This window comes from Emydura macquarii, unplaced genomic scaffold (genome assembly GCF_026122565.2).
Source record: "Emydura macquarii macquarii isolate MOO-44397 ecotype Brisbane River unplaced genomic scaffold, CSIRO-AGI_Emac_v2 contig_554, whole genome shotgun sequence".
NCBI lineage: Eukaryota > Metazoa > Chordata > Testudines > Chelidae > Emydura > Emydura macquarii.
The window spans coordinates 15,869,000-15,885,732 of record NW_027130691.1 but is presented as its reverse complement, the minus strand read 5'-3'; the positions used below and the strand labels follow the sequence as shown (position 1 = coordinate 15,885,732).

The 16,733-nt window shown below is 40.1% G+C and overlaps 1 protein-coding gene across 5 annotated transcripts in view; it reads left to right on the top strand.

The window, feature by feature from the left end:
• Positions 1 to 513: 513 nt before the first annotated feature.
• YPEL1 (yippee like 1) overlaps positions 514 to 16,733 on the top strand; it is a 32,703-nt gene continuing 16,483 nt past the window's right edge. Inside the window, exons 1-2 of one of the 5 annotated variants that reach the window (XM_067539883.1) lie at positions 514 to 760; positions 7,962 to 8,244. In XM_067539883.1, the coding sequence (XP_067395984.1) occupies positions 8,128 to 8,244 (117 nt within the window). In that variant the 5' untranslated portion in view covers positions 514 to 760; positions 7,962 to 8,127. The other 4 variants (XM_067539882.1, XM_067539884.1, XM_067539885.1 and 1 more) reach the window with 4 other exon arrangements.

Sequence of the window (16,733 nt, the reverse complement as noted above, 5' to 3'; positions counted from 1 at the left end):
CGTGGACCTGCGCGCGTCTCCCCGCCGCCGCTTCATGAATGAAGTGACGGGCGCAGATTGGCAACAGCTTTGCCAGCCGCACAGCGAGCGACGCGAGCCGGGGTGGAACTGGAAACAATGTAGCGAGGCAGGGTCTGCTCTCGCCCAGTCCAGCAGAGCAGGGCAGGGCAGCTCCCTCCTGAGCCAGCCAGCCCGCCCCCTCCCCGCGCGAGCCTTCCTTCAATTCCCATTGGGCGCCCAGCGTTCTATTTCCTTATACGCAGGGAACTAAGGACGCAAACGGCTGGACCGCGCGCTCCCTTGTCTCGCGCTTTCCCCCTACAAAGAAGGAGAAGGCGGAGGGAAAGTTTGGCGTCGCGCGCTAGTCTGTCTGTCTCGCGCTTTCCCGGGGGTTGGCTGTGTAACGCGCCGGCTAGCCTCTAGCGCTCTCCCCCCTCAGGGCGGGGGAAGGAGAGTGGCGCACGCAGGCGCGCGGGCGGTGATTGGCCGCCAGCAACGTTCTTCAGAGACAGTTGAACTGCAGCAGCCGGCCGCGAGCTAGGTTCAGTCAGAGCAAAACAAAACAAAGGCGCGTACTGGCGCGGGCGCCGGGATGCCTCAGCCGCCTCTCAGCCTCGAGGGGAGGAGACACGGGCCCGGCCCCCGGCTCCCCTGATGACCCTGGCCGCTGCAGCCGCTGCGGGGAAGACGCTCCCGTGCCTGGGGAGGGGGAAGGACCCCCCGGCGCACGCAGAGCCGGCACCTGAGCGGAGCATGAGGGGTCAGTGTCATTAGACCCTCCCCTCGCCCCAGCTAGCAGCGACGGAGGCTGCTACTTCCCCGTGCCAAGCCAGCCCCCCACGCAGGGAGGGAAGGGGGGCCAGCCTGGGCAGCGGAGCCGGTGGTGAGTACCCAGCCCGCGCAGGGAACCAGCCAACAGCTCCCCCAACCCAACGGACCCTCCCCCGCCGCCCCAGGCCGTAGCCAGCCATTGCCTTTTCTCCCCGCGCCTCAGGGAGCCGCCGGCGGCTTTTGGTGTCAGTGGGGGGGGGAACAGAGGCAACTTTTCTGGCTTGGCCCTGCGGGGCTCGGGCTCGGGCTCCCTTTACAGCGCCTGCAAGTGACGGTAGAGCTCCCCGGCCGGCGGCCGCCGTGTTACCGGCCGGCTCGTGGGGCTTTGCCTCACTGCGGGGCGGAGATGGCAGACCCGACATCGAACCGCGGCGCGGCTCTAGGGGGCGGCTAGCCGAGCCCCTTCCCCGCCGCGCCGATCCCTGACCCCTTCGCCTCTGCCAGCGCCGTCCCTCAGCAGCCTCCCCGCCGGGCTGGAGCTGGCCAACTCGGCCCAACCCCGCTGGCCGGCGCCTGCCGGCCGCGGGGCTTTGTTTGTAAACAGTGGGGACGCTTCTCGCCCTTTCCTCGCGCCTGTGGTGCGGAGCGCGGCGCACACGGGCTGTAGGGAAGGGGATGGGTGCTGGGACCCGGGCGGGGGGGTGGCCGGACTGCGGAGCCCTGGTGGGTTAGGATCCCCCTGCCCTGCACGCGAAGCCCTGTGAAATCTCCCTCCCCTCCCCCCGCCCCGCCCCGCCGCCTGTCGGTGCCAGGCAGGGCTGAGGAGCGGGCAGGAGGAAGGTGCTGGTGTGTGTTTAGCGCGGAGAGCAGAGCGTTTCCTTCTGCCACAGGGTGTTAGCGGCTGCGGGCTGCGGCTTTTATGAAAAGTTACCTTGTCCTGAAAGCCTCGTAGATGCTGTTGCAAACGAAAAGCAGCACTATTTGCAGAGGCAACTGCGCGGTGATACTGAGGAAGAAAACGCGTTTGCAAAACGAGCTTGAAATAGGTACAGAAGATAAGAATAATCGCTTACTATTTAAAGCTCTCCAGGAAGGAAACCAAGATCGATCTGTGGAGGTAGCTTTCGGCTTAATTGTGTTTTTGTTAATTTCTCTGAACACGAGCTACTAAAAATCACGAATGAGATGTAATTGTCGATATGATATATTGCAGTGTGTTTTGTTTGAGCTATGCACACCTAACCGTATCTCATTAAATTTTCTTCCGTTTCTTTTTTGAAAAGAAACTGTAATCAAACCGTTGTTTATGAACTGTGTGTATTTAAAAAAAAAACAAAAAAAAAAACCTGTCGGGCTTATTGGTGTCAGACAAAGACTCTCAACTGTTCTCTTTCCCCCGGACCCCGTTTTTGTATTGCATGGATTAGTGAGGAGCCTTGAATTAACTATTTTCAGCTTTGTTTTATTTTTCTTTAAAATTCCTGGTGTGACTCTTGAGTTGATCCTTACTAAGAGTGGTGGGGAAACTGTCAGAACAGTCATTCAACTGAATAAACTGACTTGTCAAGAAACCTATGTATTTTGGGTGGCTAGCATATCTAACTTAATTATGAATTTCATAACCTGGGAATTTTAGTTTGCAGTTGTCTTGTTGCTGATCTAGTGACCAAACTTAAATGCATTTCTTAAACAAGAATAGATTTGAAAGATGTTTTAAAGCGTGAAAGATGTCAGTGGTTTTACATACAATTATGTAAATAACCTCTCCAAGAAATAAGCTGTTAGCAATAGCAATGGGAAATACTATAAAGATAGCATATTTATTAATTTAAATGTTAAAAGCTCTGAATAGCTATAAGTCAGCTGCTAACCTTTGTTAAATAAGGTTGACTAAAACGTTCTGTTTACATAGACCCGAAATTTCAGTACTGATGTAGATTACCTGGTGGATAATAGTACTGTCCCGAGACTGCACCTGCTTTAACATGCTGCCTCTCATTGTTTGTTTACACATCCGGGAGCAACATTGGGACTGCCCACTTCATTAGGATTGGCTGATACTTGGATACCAAATTTGGTTGTCCCATTGAGTGATGTCATGCTGCTAGGTGGCCGCGGAACTAAAGTTACATAACTAAATTTATGAATTGTAAATTCAGATTTAAATGCTAAGTATCTTTGTTCAAGTAGTTAACATGTTATTTTAAGAATTGTAAAACACCGCCAGCCTCCAATAAAGGAGGGATGGAGAAGCAATGTCAGTAGATTGTAAATACCAAGGTGAAACTGAAAATTATCTTTAAAATGTTAGCTTCTGAAGCTCCATCTCTTCAGCCACACCCTCTATGCACTCTAAAACTTAAATTTATTTTGGTTTTAATGCTTTTGAATAGTAAGAATCATTCCTCTTAACACTGAACCCTTTTGCAACTGGCCCTCTTGTTTCTAATGCCACATGATTGTGCAGAGTTGAGATACTTTAAATGTCTGTTTATGGGTTAGTATGTTTGGATTTTATTGTGTGTCTGTATGTGCTCAAAACCAAGCATATACATGGTATCTAAGAATTGTAACTTTTGACACTGCCAGGAGGAAGGTAAAATGTTGAAGATCTATGATCCTGATTAATTTTATAAATAAAATTATCAGTAATCTAGAACAAACAACTGTCTTTTGGAGTATCTTCTAAGTTCTTCCTAAGTCATATATGCAATAGTTTAAAACATGGTTAGACTGTATATATTTGCAGACTTATTTTCATGTATTATGCTTCTGGTTATTCTGTAGTCACTTGCTTTCTAATCAAGATAAGAGATTAAATACTCCAATATGTTCTTGGATTATGTGCTTTTGGGGAGGAGGGGGGCAGGAGGAGAGGGGACTGGGGCCATGTTCTCTTTCATAATGTGTCAGGGATGCAACTTTATATTTTCTTGTTAATACTTGGTGGCTTTTTTATTTTACACCAGTGAAGTAGAATGCTATGAGTTATTTCAACATGGAAAAACTATACTAAAGTCATGTGGTTCCTGCATCTTGGCATTGAAAAAACAATTTTTATTTTAACTAGCAAATAAAAGGCTTTGCTTTGAGGGTTATTATTTAAAAACACACACTACAGTACAGGACATGTAACTTTCCATCCTTTCCCAACATGATTTATATTTTGAAAAGTAGTGACAGTAAAATTCAGAACTTTCTTAATGTCAGCTAATGCCCCAACTGGTATAGATAATAAGCCTATAACCTAATACTCAGTTTCCTTTTTGACAAGGAGCTTGAATTGGTAAAGTGCTTTTATGACACATTTTATCAAAGAATCTGCCAACTTCAACATTAGGTGAAATAAATTTTTTTATGGGCTGTGTATAGTTTTTTTTTTTTTTTTTTTTTTTTTTTTTTAATGAGGAAAACCAGCATATGTCCTGAGCAAATGGTATTCTTTACTAATCATGTATTGAAAGAATGCCCTAAGGCCTCAGTTAGGATATGGGGGGAGAGTACTGTGCTGTGTAGTATATAAACACACAAGAAGACAGTTCTTGCCTGGAAGGGCATACAGCCTAAAAGCCACAAGACCAGATAAATTGTGGGGGGTGGGGAGGAGGATGTTCAGGCTATATCATGATAGTTTGTGCCTTTTTTACTTTATGTGGTAGAGTGAGGGAGAATGGATGAGGGAAAGCGATCAGCAACACTCTTGAGGGTGGATATGAAGAGACAGAGAGTATGTCATTAGGAGAGAGAAAGAGGGATGGATGGCAGGGGAAATGAGGCTGTTAACAGAGAGATATTGAGGGAAGAGTTGGAAGGAGGAGAAGGCAAACAATCAGAAGTGACTGAAAGTGCAGATCTGATGACATCACTGCTGTCCAGTAACTGTGAAAGTGCATTGTTGCTGTAACTTCTGCTTCCCAGAAGGCCTGCAAGGGACAGGCCTTTCCATCAGAAGTTCCTACTCTTTCTTCCCCAAACTCATACTTCTGTAGGGAAGAGCACATAGAGGTTGGTGTCTTGAAGTGCACAGTTTGGGGTCTGTGTAAAACTTAACTCATTTGTTAACTTCAGAATTTTGGGAAAATTCAAATTTTCAAGGCAACCTGTGGGTCTTGGCTAGACATTTGTAGTCTATGTAGCAATAATATACAATTGACATAATTCTTGACCATCACTGCTGTTCAGAACCTGTGGGAAGCAGCTCCGGAAATCAATCCTCGACATGTTTGGTTTTTTACTTCTTTGCACAGTTATGAGCAATAGTACTTTTTATCTGCAGGCTCAGGAAGATAAACTTACATTGGCTTAGTTCAGGTGTGGAAGCTTGCCTTCAATTTTTTTGAAGTTATGTAGGAGGCTTTTTTTTTTTTTTTTTTTTTTTTAACTGCTTTATTATGTGTTTTAAAAACAAAACAAAAAGACCTGTGCATATTTTTTTTTTCTTGGGGCTCAGAATTTCAAGTCTGGTTTTGCCAAAGGAGCTCTTGGAAATGTTTGAGGTCAACCCTTTTTAGTTGACAGACTAAAAATATTAAGTCTCTAGCAGACTTCGTCTACTCAGTTTCTATCACTTGGATTTAAAAGGCATGAAACTCAAACTAGAGTTTTAAACAATTTGACTTTCATTCTTGTAATGTCATTATTTCACTAGTTCTTCAGTCATCATCTTAAGGGGCCCGATCCAAAGCCCTACAACTTCTGCTTGTATTTTTTACTTTAGAAATTCAAATCCTGTTTAGTCTTAGGGACTTGGGGACCTGATACAAAGCCCAAACAGTGGGTTTTGGATTACGCCCAAAGTCTCCAAACCTGAGGGGGCAGGGATATGGACAACTTTCAGGGCTGCTTAAGAGGTCATAAATAAATGAGAGAGCAGAAACCTCCTCACCATCCATTTGCAGGTTACCTTTAAAAATGAAATCTGCAGAAATTGGCTTGCTCCTCCCCCTACCTTGGCAAGTGGACTTTTCAGCCCTGATGGGTTTTGGGGAGGCAGTTTCTTTCTTTGTATATACATTGCATTTATCAATAGTAGATTTGTATTAATATACTTCTAATACTGTTCTTAGATCTTAAAATGATATTTCAGGATGGCTACGCCAACAGAATACAGTGATGTCATAGTGCCGTGAATTGTATTTCATCATGTATTGAATCTGACAGGTGTAGCAGCCTACAATAAAGAATTTTTTTTACACAAATCCTTGTCCCTGGCAAGGATGGGGAAAGGAAATATTGAAATGTATGACAAATTAATAGGTTTTTAGTAAAACATTTTACATTGGTGTTAGGTCTACAATATTCATGTTACCCATGTGTCTTATTTGTTTAGATATATTTAAAATGTCCTCATCTTGGGCTCTGGATGCATATTTACACTAAAATTCATAAATATTGGGCCAACATTCAAAAACTGTGAATTCAATTACCTGCCAGACCCTTTCCATTCTTAAAACTTATGTTTCTCCACTTTTGCCCACCTTTTAAAAACTCTTGGGAACAACAAGTAAGCTTTGTTATGAACTGTTGCCAATGAAAGCAGGTCCACATGTTCCCATTCATATTTTTGAATGTAGACATCCCTCAGTTTTCACTGAAGACTGTTTCTATCCTTAAAATTAATTATGTACTATACAAATAGAATTCTCTGAAGTCCTTTAACTTTATAATATGTGCACCCCTTCTTTTATTAACTTGAGGTAAAAATTCAAAAAGAGCTGATGCATGTGGTCTTTATGCCCCCAGAAGCAGGCATTATATGTTCATAGGGCTCTTTCTCAAGACAGTCTGAGTTGTGATAATTTACTTATAAATTGTTTCCTTGGAGCAATCAGTAGAAGCTATGTAATTCAGGAGTGTAAACTCATAGATAAACTTATGTTCTCTGACAATATGAGATGTAAATTACTTATTTACATTTTGAAGTGATAATAATATTTCAGGTGGTGTCTCTTTTCCAACTGTTGAATAAAGCAGGAAAGAGTAGACTTTTTTTCTTGAACTCTCATATTATCTAGCTAGTAAATTATATATGTGCTTTTTATTTTCATTTTACATGAAGCTAATAAAGACCCAAAAATACATTGAAATCTTACATTGGCACTTTTATTTCAATACTTATGTTATTGACCCACTGTATCAGCTGCATCATAATTGGTGGCATAATAGGTGATCTTGTGTACAACATCATTGAATTAATAGTTTTCATGCTTGGATTGTTCAATTGCTTTGAGCCACAAAATGTATTAAGTAATGTTGTAAACAGATCTGTAGTTTGCAGGTGCAAATTTTACTTTCCAAGGTAGAAGATGGTAGAAAAAATTAGCCTTTTTTGTATATTTATATAAAATATCCCAGTGTATGTAATACATTATTTCCTCCAAGGAAATCTGAGGATTAAGAATATGTACAGCATTTTGGACATAGAAAACAGAATTGTTAATATTTATGTGTATGTTGTAGAATCTGTTCTTCACTACTGAAATTTGTTAGATATTATGATTATTTTGGTAGAGTTAGGGAAAAAATCTAATAGTTGAAAAAACTGATTAGTCTTGGTGGACAAGAGACTGGTCTAAAAGATTATAAATTTATGGCACAGGAATAGTCTGATCCCAAAATAGTGCAAATTCTTGGTCAGGATTTTGTGTGTATGTATCACATTTGATTTCAACTCCAGTGCTTGTGAAATGCACTAGAAATTGAAGAATAGACACAACATCCCACTGCCTAAATGTTCTGGAGTTTAGCATGAGTAATAGGAAGTGCAGGTTTCCCATCCTGTTTCCACTTGTTATTTTAGTGTCTACCAAAGGTGTTGAAAAGCTGGTTCAGTCTCCGTTCCTTTCAATACTTTGCCTTTCTGTTGAGACTGCTAAACAAAGATGTCCATTGTGTTAGCGGGTTGTGGAGTTTTTTGGAGGTGAGCTGGAGGTAATGTGGACATTTGGACCACTAGGAATGTGATTAATCTGAGATGACCAAATGGGAGGAAAAATCACTTACTCCTGAGCTATGCAGAATTTAAACCAGTGACCTGGAAGCAAGAAGCAATATTTCATTACCATCATATGATCTAGAAAGTTCTGTTTTTGAATGACTTTAAAAATAAGTTCTGAAATCCAAGAGAATAGTTGAAACTATTATAAGCTATTCCTGGCTTTTAAAAAGTTGTCTTCTCTGTTTACCTGCAGGTTGGGACTGTTTCTCTTGTGGCATCTGTGTGGAAAGTGCCACACACACTCCAGAACAACAACGGCTTTTGCTTGCATTTTCCAGTGTTTTTTTTGTCAGCGAGTTCAGCAAAGTTGTAATTCTTCAAGTGCCAGCCCTGAGCTGAGTGAGGAGCCACCAGCAGAGATGGTAAAAATGACAAAATCAAAAACGTTCCAGGCTTACCTGCCGAATTGTCACCGAACCTACAGCTGTATCCACTGCAGAGCCCACCTAGCCAATCACGATGAATTGATCTCCAAGGCAAGTGATTTGTTTAGAGACTTCATGTGGGGTTTTTAGCCAAAATTGTTGTCACCGGGTCAGTACTTCCAATAGATAAGTGATGTAAATCTGATACATACTTCAAAGTATCTTCCCAAGAGCTCCATTCTTGGGTCATAGGTGCTTTATACTGAGGATTTGATGTTCTCTGGAAACTTCATGTAAAGCCCCATCTTCGCAACCCTTCACTAATAACAGGTAGGTGCTACTTTTCAGATATGCCTGGCCTTTACTAGACCAGGACTAGATGTGATAATTTTGCTAAGGAAAGAAACTGTCTGAGGTAAGTACAGAGCTAAGGTTGGGAAATTATTCTTGTTCAGTTGATTAAAAAGATTTATCTTGTAGAGAGAAGTCACAAAATTAGCTGGCCTCACATAATCCAGTGGATCAACATGGAGTCCATCACTACATGATCTAAGCACTTCCTTTTCTCTCATTAGTATAGTCCATCTGGGTAATTTGTGGAGTTTAAAAAAACTGATTACTCTGAGGATGTTTAAAATGTTCAAGCAGTCTCAAGCTTAAATTTCAAAAAGAAATTCTGAAGCTTTTAAAATGATCTAGCCCTGTCATTTTATATCAATTGTTTGAAGAAAACTAAGACTCCATAATCATGTCGGAAAATGTAATACCCAGGGAGAAATACAAAGTGACCGTTGGTGATTTAAATCAAATTAAGTTTCTGAGGGAGCATCCTGTAAATGTTGTGTTCTGGGAAAAAAATTCAATTCAATTTTCAAACTTAAGGGTTTAAAAAAAAAATACAGATATATGTTGGGGGTGGGTGAGAGGATAGGACTTTCTCTGCTGATAATGTTATATGAAGTGTTTCTTCAGCAAGGCAGAGTGGAATACATCCTTCCTGGGGCCATCCCTTATTTCTTTCCATCTTCTCTGCCCCCCACCATCATTACCTCCTCTTGCTCCTGCCTGCTGGTGTCGTCAACAGCAATGAAATATAGGTGCTTCCTTGAGGCCTGCAGAGGAGTTCCAAGAAGTAAATAAGCCATTCCTTTTAGGTACCTTCATTGCTCCCTAGTCCTGTGCAGAGGGCTGAGGAATGAAGGAGATTCCTTGGGCTACGTACCCCTGAACCTTTACCCCCAACCTTTTGTTGTTCACAGCTTTATGTAGATATCCTGGGAGGAGATGACACTTCTGGCTTCAAACACAAATGCCAGTAGTTTTGCTGCAATATTACTTGTAGATATCCTCTTGCAGGCTTTCTTTCCTCTTTCCCTTTCCCCCCTTTGCATCCACCCCACCCAAAAAAAGGATGAGTGATGTGCTGTGCTAATGCACAAAGCAGGAAGTGTGACTGGTCAAATGCAAAACAGTGAAACTGACTATATGCAAAGTGCTGTCAAAAGCATAGATTTATTAAACTCAGAAAAGATACACACTCTTTATTTCACTAACTTCCAGTTCTAGTAATAAGTATTGCTTTTAAAAAAAACTGTAGAAAAACTTAGTGAGAAATGTGACTCAAATTGAGAGTTGTCCCTTTTTAATCACCAAGGAAAACATTAAGGTAAGAATCACTGTTTCTTCAACAATTCTCCAATATAAATTTCAAGGAGACATGACTTCATTATTCAACACACACTGTAAGTAAGTGGAAAGATAGATTTGAATAATAGGGAGGAGGAATGTTTTCCAGAACTATGGAGTTACTGGGAATTCTATTTCATACTAAACAGATGGAGGAGGAGTATGGCAGACTTTACCAACAAATTTCAGAAAGAAAACTGGAATACTGAACTTTCAAGAAAAAAAAAGAGATCCACCACATGGGGTTGATATCTAACGTCTCATCCACTAGACCTTTTTTTCTAGGGTAATCCTAGAAACAAGATCTTTAATTTGACAGTATTAAGGTTTATCACAATTCCCAGACAGGTAAATACATATAAGGGTTTTGAAAGAGGTCTTTGGTAATAAGAATATCTTTTGAATATATGCTCCAGTTGGATCGTAGATTCATACTACAATTTTCAATTGTCCAGAAAGGATTAAAAACCTGAGACTGTAAAACTTTGAAGAGGGGTTACATGTGGAGTGTGTGGTTTTTTGTTTTTTTTTAAGTACTAAGTCCTATGTGTCCAAATAAATTTAGCCTAAGCAATGTCTTCCAGCCCAGAAGGATTCAGATATATAATATAAGGTCTTGTTAATACTGGTTTCATATTCTTCAATGAAGGTTTCTCAAAGCAAGCTACCAACCCTTTAAATGTTTGCAGATTGGGAAGTCATCAAAATCAGAGTTAGGACCAACATTCCTTGAACTCTGAATTTCCTGCTTTTTTAGGTTGTCACAATCTGTTGGTATATACTGTGTCAGATCTAGAAATACATTGAATGTGAGGTGTATTTTTTTCTTATAAATAAAAATGTACTTGATTCTTTGCTGCTTTCTGACATATTATGCTGCTGTAGTTGGGACCTGGGCAATAAAGGCAAGTTAATGGGGAAATGTTCAATTATTTCAAGCTCAGCATGTGTAAGAGAGACTTTGTAAGAGTGCATAGACACACATAATGTTGGCTAAACATTTCTACATTTTGAGGGGGTGTTTCTTTCAACACAGAGTATTAATCCCTAATGTTAAATCTTTGTGACCTGTAAGCATCTAAAACACATAGCACCTCCACTGGAGAAGTGAAGAGTTCACTACTAGCTTTAACATCCCCCCCCCCCCCCCCACTTGTGCTCTTAAAGTTTTACCCTTCCATGCTACCTTAAAACAGACTATTCACATACATGAATTATATATTTAGGCACTGTATTTAGAATTATACCCAAGCATAAGTAGTAGTTGTAACTCTGAATTTTCTTGTTCATGCAAACCTTCCCTCTTGGATCTCCTCTCCAATGTATTGCCCTCTTAAAATGTGTGTTCATTAAAATAATAGGAACATGAATATAACTATATGTGTGGCAACAGTGAGATATTTTTGGGTAAGGCACTAGCAACTATTATATTGGTTCTTATTCAGCTTTGAACATGACTTTTTTGGTAGAGAGGTCAGCATTCTGACAGTGAGGCATTTTTTTGTCAATTGCTCCAGTAATGAGTCCTTTCACTGTACAATGGCTGTTGGAAACACAGATAAACAAGGGCAATCTATGCACAGCCAAAGAAGTCTAAGATGTCCAGTTGTGGATTTCAGCTGCACTCTCTTTGTAAGTTTTACATTGGCGATTTCAAGAATGAAGATTCCAGTTTACATTGGAGATTCCAAGAATGAAGTTCCCTGGAGACTCCAATTTCTTCTCCCACCTTTGTAAAACACTTTGAAATCTTTGGTGATGAAAGGCACGAGAACAAGAAATTCTGTGCGATCATACTCTTTTTGGATCTTCACACACATAAAAACAAAGGTGGAAGGCTCAGTAGAAGCATGAAGAGGTACAAATTCCTGATGGAAATTAGAAAGACAATGTGAGTGAGGTAATATTTTTTATTGGACCGATTTCTATTAGTGAGAGAGACAAGCATTCAAGCTTACACAGAGCTCTTCAGGTCTGGGAAACATACTCCAGACTGACACAGCAAAATGCAAGGAGGAACAGATTGTTTAACATAAATAGGTGAAGTGTCCCATTAACAATCCTCCAGTCATCGTACAGTCTGTTTCCCTCATTTCTATTGGCCCATAATCTTAGAAGACACTTACTGGTTTCCCACCTTAGCAAAGATCACAGAAAAATCTCCGTTATGGGACCTCAGAGCCGTATAAATACAAAACCACAAATGCTATGTCAGTAGTATGTAACTTTCTGTTATTGGACAATAGCATGCTGGAAGCAGATTTCTGTCAGACTATTTCACAACACACCTAAATCATGGATTATCTCAAGACTCAAGTATTTGTTCTGAATTTTGGGAAAGAGCTGAATAGGCCTCATCTACTCTAACTGAATGGACTTTGCTAACCTCTACCCTCCCCATTGTTGTTCCTTACCCTTGCATATATATATGTACCCCCTCTCTGATTTCTGTTTCTTGCATCTAATGAAGTGGGTTGCAGCCCATGAAAGCTTATGCCTGCAGAAATTAAATTTGTTAGTCTTTAAAGTGCTACAGGACTCTCGTTGTTTTAACCCCAACCAATTCTTTTAACTGGGAATATTGATACGTTGGGGGAGGCGAAGGGCCTTCCTATCAATGGAAAGAATAGGAACTGAAGGAATCTACAAGACTTAAGCCAGATTGAGGCGCTAAAGGACTTTCATAAGACTTTGAGGAATGATGGTCATGGGGCTATAGATAATTTCTTGGACCTTTTGATAAACTATTGCTATTATAGAACAGCTCATCTATGTGCTCTTTTCAGAATACTCCCGTTTTATATTTCTAAGAGTTCTCCTGTTGTAGATCCAAGCAAGGATCATTAGCTCAACCAATGCGTTCCTATAGGGTGAGGGAGCTCACTGAAAGATGTCCAGAAGATACCAAATGCCCATTTCCTTGACATTAAATCAATAATTCAGTTGTTTTTATGGCCATCCATTATAGTTGTTTTAAAAAAAAAAAATCCAGACTGATAATGTCCATTCACATATATATTGTCCAGTAGGAAATATTTGACTCTAGATCCTCAGTGTATTTAGACTCTAACTTCCATTGAAATCAATGGGAGTTAGGATCCTAAATAGCTTTGATGATCTGGGCCTTAGAGCATTTCTTTACTGAAGATGGCAAGTTTTCAAATTAAATAGGCAGAAGAAAAATCCATGCATAAGGGCAGTACACATGTAAGGGAAGACAAACATAGTAGCAGACTGAGGAGGAAGACTATAATGCAAGGGAAATAATGTCTCAATAGAAGGTTATTTTGTAGGAGGAACTTAGGTAGACTTGTTTGATAGAAATGAAAATGTGATGGGTTTTTTTGTTTTTTTTTTTAAAAAGACAAGTTATCACTGAAAATGTCATGTCAACTTCTGTATGTTTTTTCATCCATCCAGGAAAAAGGAGCTCAGGGTAACAATAGATCCTCACTAGCTTAAAGGTGATGCTTCCCAAGAAAATAAGATTTTTTGTGGTAAAGTTGTTCAGGATGACTGATGGATGAAATCTATTCATGGAAGACCCAGTACTTCATCAGAACCTAATCTTTCTTTAGATGACTGCATGGTTATTGAAAGGGAGACAGTGGGGGGAAAAAGCAGGATTATTTTGGTTACATAATAAACAATGTTTGTTTCTAGAAAACCATCTACAATTCCAGAGCATGCCAGGATTTGGAGAACTTGTTTCTTCTGCCATAAAGACAAGTCTAGTTACTGTCAGATCAGTAGTACCAGCCAAGCTGATGATTTTACATGAAGGATTCAAATGGGGCCTCGATATTGGCTCTGTTACGGTCTACGGGTTGAATGTTTTCCTTTTTCTGCTGAAGACCAGCAAAGTTAACCAAATATCCCCATGTGAAGCATTGCTGAAGGACTATTTAAATATAAAAGCCTTCAAAAGTTTTTAGTGCTCTTTTTGGAAGCTTAATTTTTGTTCTTAGTCCTCCTAATTGCATCAATTTGAGCTAATCTGCTCATTTTTATTCTATCTTCTATCAAAATTGTCCTTATGATTCTCTTTACTCAGGTATGCTTTGTACTGGCAGTTGGTTGAGCATCATTGTTGCATAAGACACAAAGACAAGACAATGATACGTACATTTCCAGGAACCAGTACACATTTAATTTACTTCAGTGGAAGTTACTTGCATCTTGTGTTGGGAAAATAGGACCCTTTGATTTTATCCCAACATGAATACAAAATATAGCTCTTCCAAGGAATTAGTATTTCTACCCTACTGTGGTTCATGAGAAGGAAAAGTCTTGGCATAAACTGGATGTCTAAACTAAAGGCTGTTTTCTTCATCCTTTGCATTTTGGTTGGTGGGATTGGGAGGAGACTTTTCCCAAGTCTACTATTATAAAGTAAAAATGCGACATTTTAGAATGCTCCAAGCCAGGAAGTTTCTCTCTCCCCTCCTTTTGGTGCAAGGAACATTCTAAAAGATCATTGGTCATCTTGTGGGCTGAAAAGATCTTTGTATCTTCTGAAAAAATCCATAAAGGGCTCATTTCACACAATATTTTAAATGGGAGGTCTTCTGCCCCAGGTGCACTTTTTGTGGGGGAAGGGAGACCTCTGTTTATGACAGAGGCATGACTTTGTATCCCAAAATCAATTTTTGGTTGATTTCTTCAAGGATTTGGGTGGGGAGCGGAATTGATATATCTAAATCTGAAGATTGGCCAACATGTTTTAGCCTAAGAAGATAATTTGTCTTGCCTATCAATTTGTCTACTGCTAGAAATACTACCTGCCAACCCTGCATACATTGATAATTTTTAAGGGTAGACCTTTTCTAAAGTTCATTTTTGCAAATTCAGTTTTCATGAGCCTGTTAGTTTTCACTGTAATTCCATCTACTGTTCTAATAAGCAATCATTAATCTTTGGAGTATATCCATTTGATGTGAAGTCCTTTAGTGAATCTGCCCTGGTAAGCAGCTAGAACGGAGCCATCTCCGATTGCTTCCATATAATGTGAATAAAGAGTTATATCTAGTGATATAGCTAGAACTAGCAACTGATCTTTATAAGAGAAAAAATTTAACCAGTATGACAAATATTCTTTTTCCAACATAACTCAGACAGTTCAATTTATAGACTTTTAATGCACTTAATTCTCTGAATAGTCACTACTTCTGTGAAGTGCCAAGGAATCTTTAATATCCACAAGTGGTAAAGACTTCTGTTTTACAACTTATTCAGAAGATATTGCTTCCAGCATCAGCAACTTATTGGTCCAGTGCTGACTCAAAGGGAAAAGTACCACCCACTGAATTATCAATTTTCATTTCTTGGAACACATGCTTTTTCTCTGAAAGTCTTGTATCAGAATGTTGACTCTGCTTAGTTTAGTAGATCACCACCTAAAATGTGGTACATTAAAATTTAGGATTTTCTCCCTGCCTGTTCTTTACAATTCTGGATAACAAATGAGGAACATGTTGTTAGTTATTCATAAGTTCAATACTCTGTTATCAGATAGTGCCACTATGTTTGACTTCCTCTGTCAAATTTCAGAGTTGTTTGACACCTGCAGTAGTCCTTGGTAGGACATGGTAGGCATCAGTCAGTCCCCTAAAGTCACTTTCTATGCAGCCACACTCTCTAGTCACATGACCTAGTCTAATATGCATTGTCTGTGGAGCACTGGCTTGCTCGATACACTTTTTGCATCAGGATAAAGCCATTTGGTGTGCCTTGTGGGGTGTACATAGAATTGTTTGCTTAACTGCAATTTCCTTTTCTCCTGGGCAAAAATAGTTAACCTGATGCTACAACAGAGGTCATGTGACTTAGGAGTGCATCTCATACCTAATTCTGCATTCAAAGAGCTTCGCTTGCAGGTATGTACCTACCCTTTTTAAAGAGTGATAACATTAGAACTGCTTTATAACATACTGACTATGTAGTGCAGTGTGAATCAGTTGTATGACATAGCTACAGCAAGCTGTTATATTAGACTGTAATACACTTACTAAATGTATTTAAACACTTACTATTGACTGAACATTTGTTTTTAATTGACATATTTTAGACCTTCCAAATGCTATGAAACAGGAAGAGCGAGGGAACTGAATGGAGTTGCTGAGTGTAGAAGATATCGTTGACTTTCTACAAAACATGAAGTATAGAATCATAGAAATGAAGGGCTCAAAGGCACCTAGAAAGGACATCTAGTCTATCCCCCTGCACTGAGGCATGACCAAGTACACCTGGACCATCCAGAATAGATGTTTATCTAACCTGTTCTTAAAAACCTCCAATAACGGGTATTCCACAACCTCCTTTGGAAGTACTCTAGCTATAACTTTGGTTGTCATTGTTTAGGACTGTCAGAAAGCAGAGTTGCAATACATTTGCAATGTAATCTTCAGTAATGTTTTTAATAAAAACAAGTTTCCTAGCTGCAAAGTAAATATCTTACTTGTTAAGCAGGATTTTGAGTAATCTCTTATAACACATAGCACAGTTTATCATGAATCTCTGCTCTCATCTATTCCTGCCACTTGTAATCCATCTTTCCTGAATAAATCAGAAGCTGAGCATGCCAACATGACCATTCTGAACAGGAAGTACTATAATTGTTTATAATAGCACATGTATGGTGCTTAACATCTTGGAAGTGCCGAACCAACATTACGGACTATATTTTTGCAGTGCACTGATACAATATCTTTCATGGAGTGAGGCTTTTATAGTGATTAATGCTGGAGATTAGCTATTTACAGTTATGAATTTTATTCTTAACTCTGCCACTGAAGTGTCATTTCTCTCTGCCACTCTCCTTGGGCAAGTTACTTAACCTCCCTCCATCTCAGCTTCCCAGTCTGTAAAATTGTTATATATTTGAAACAGAAACATGAAAAAAGAAAATTAACACA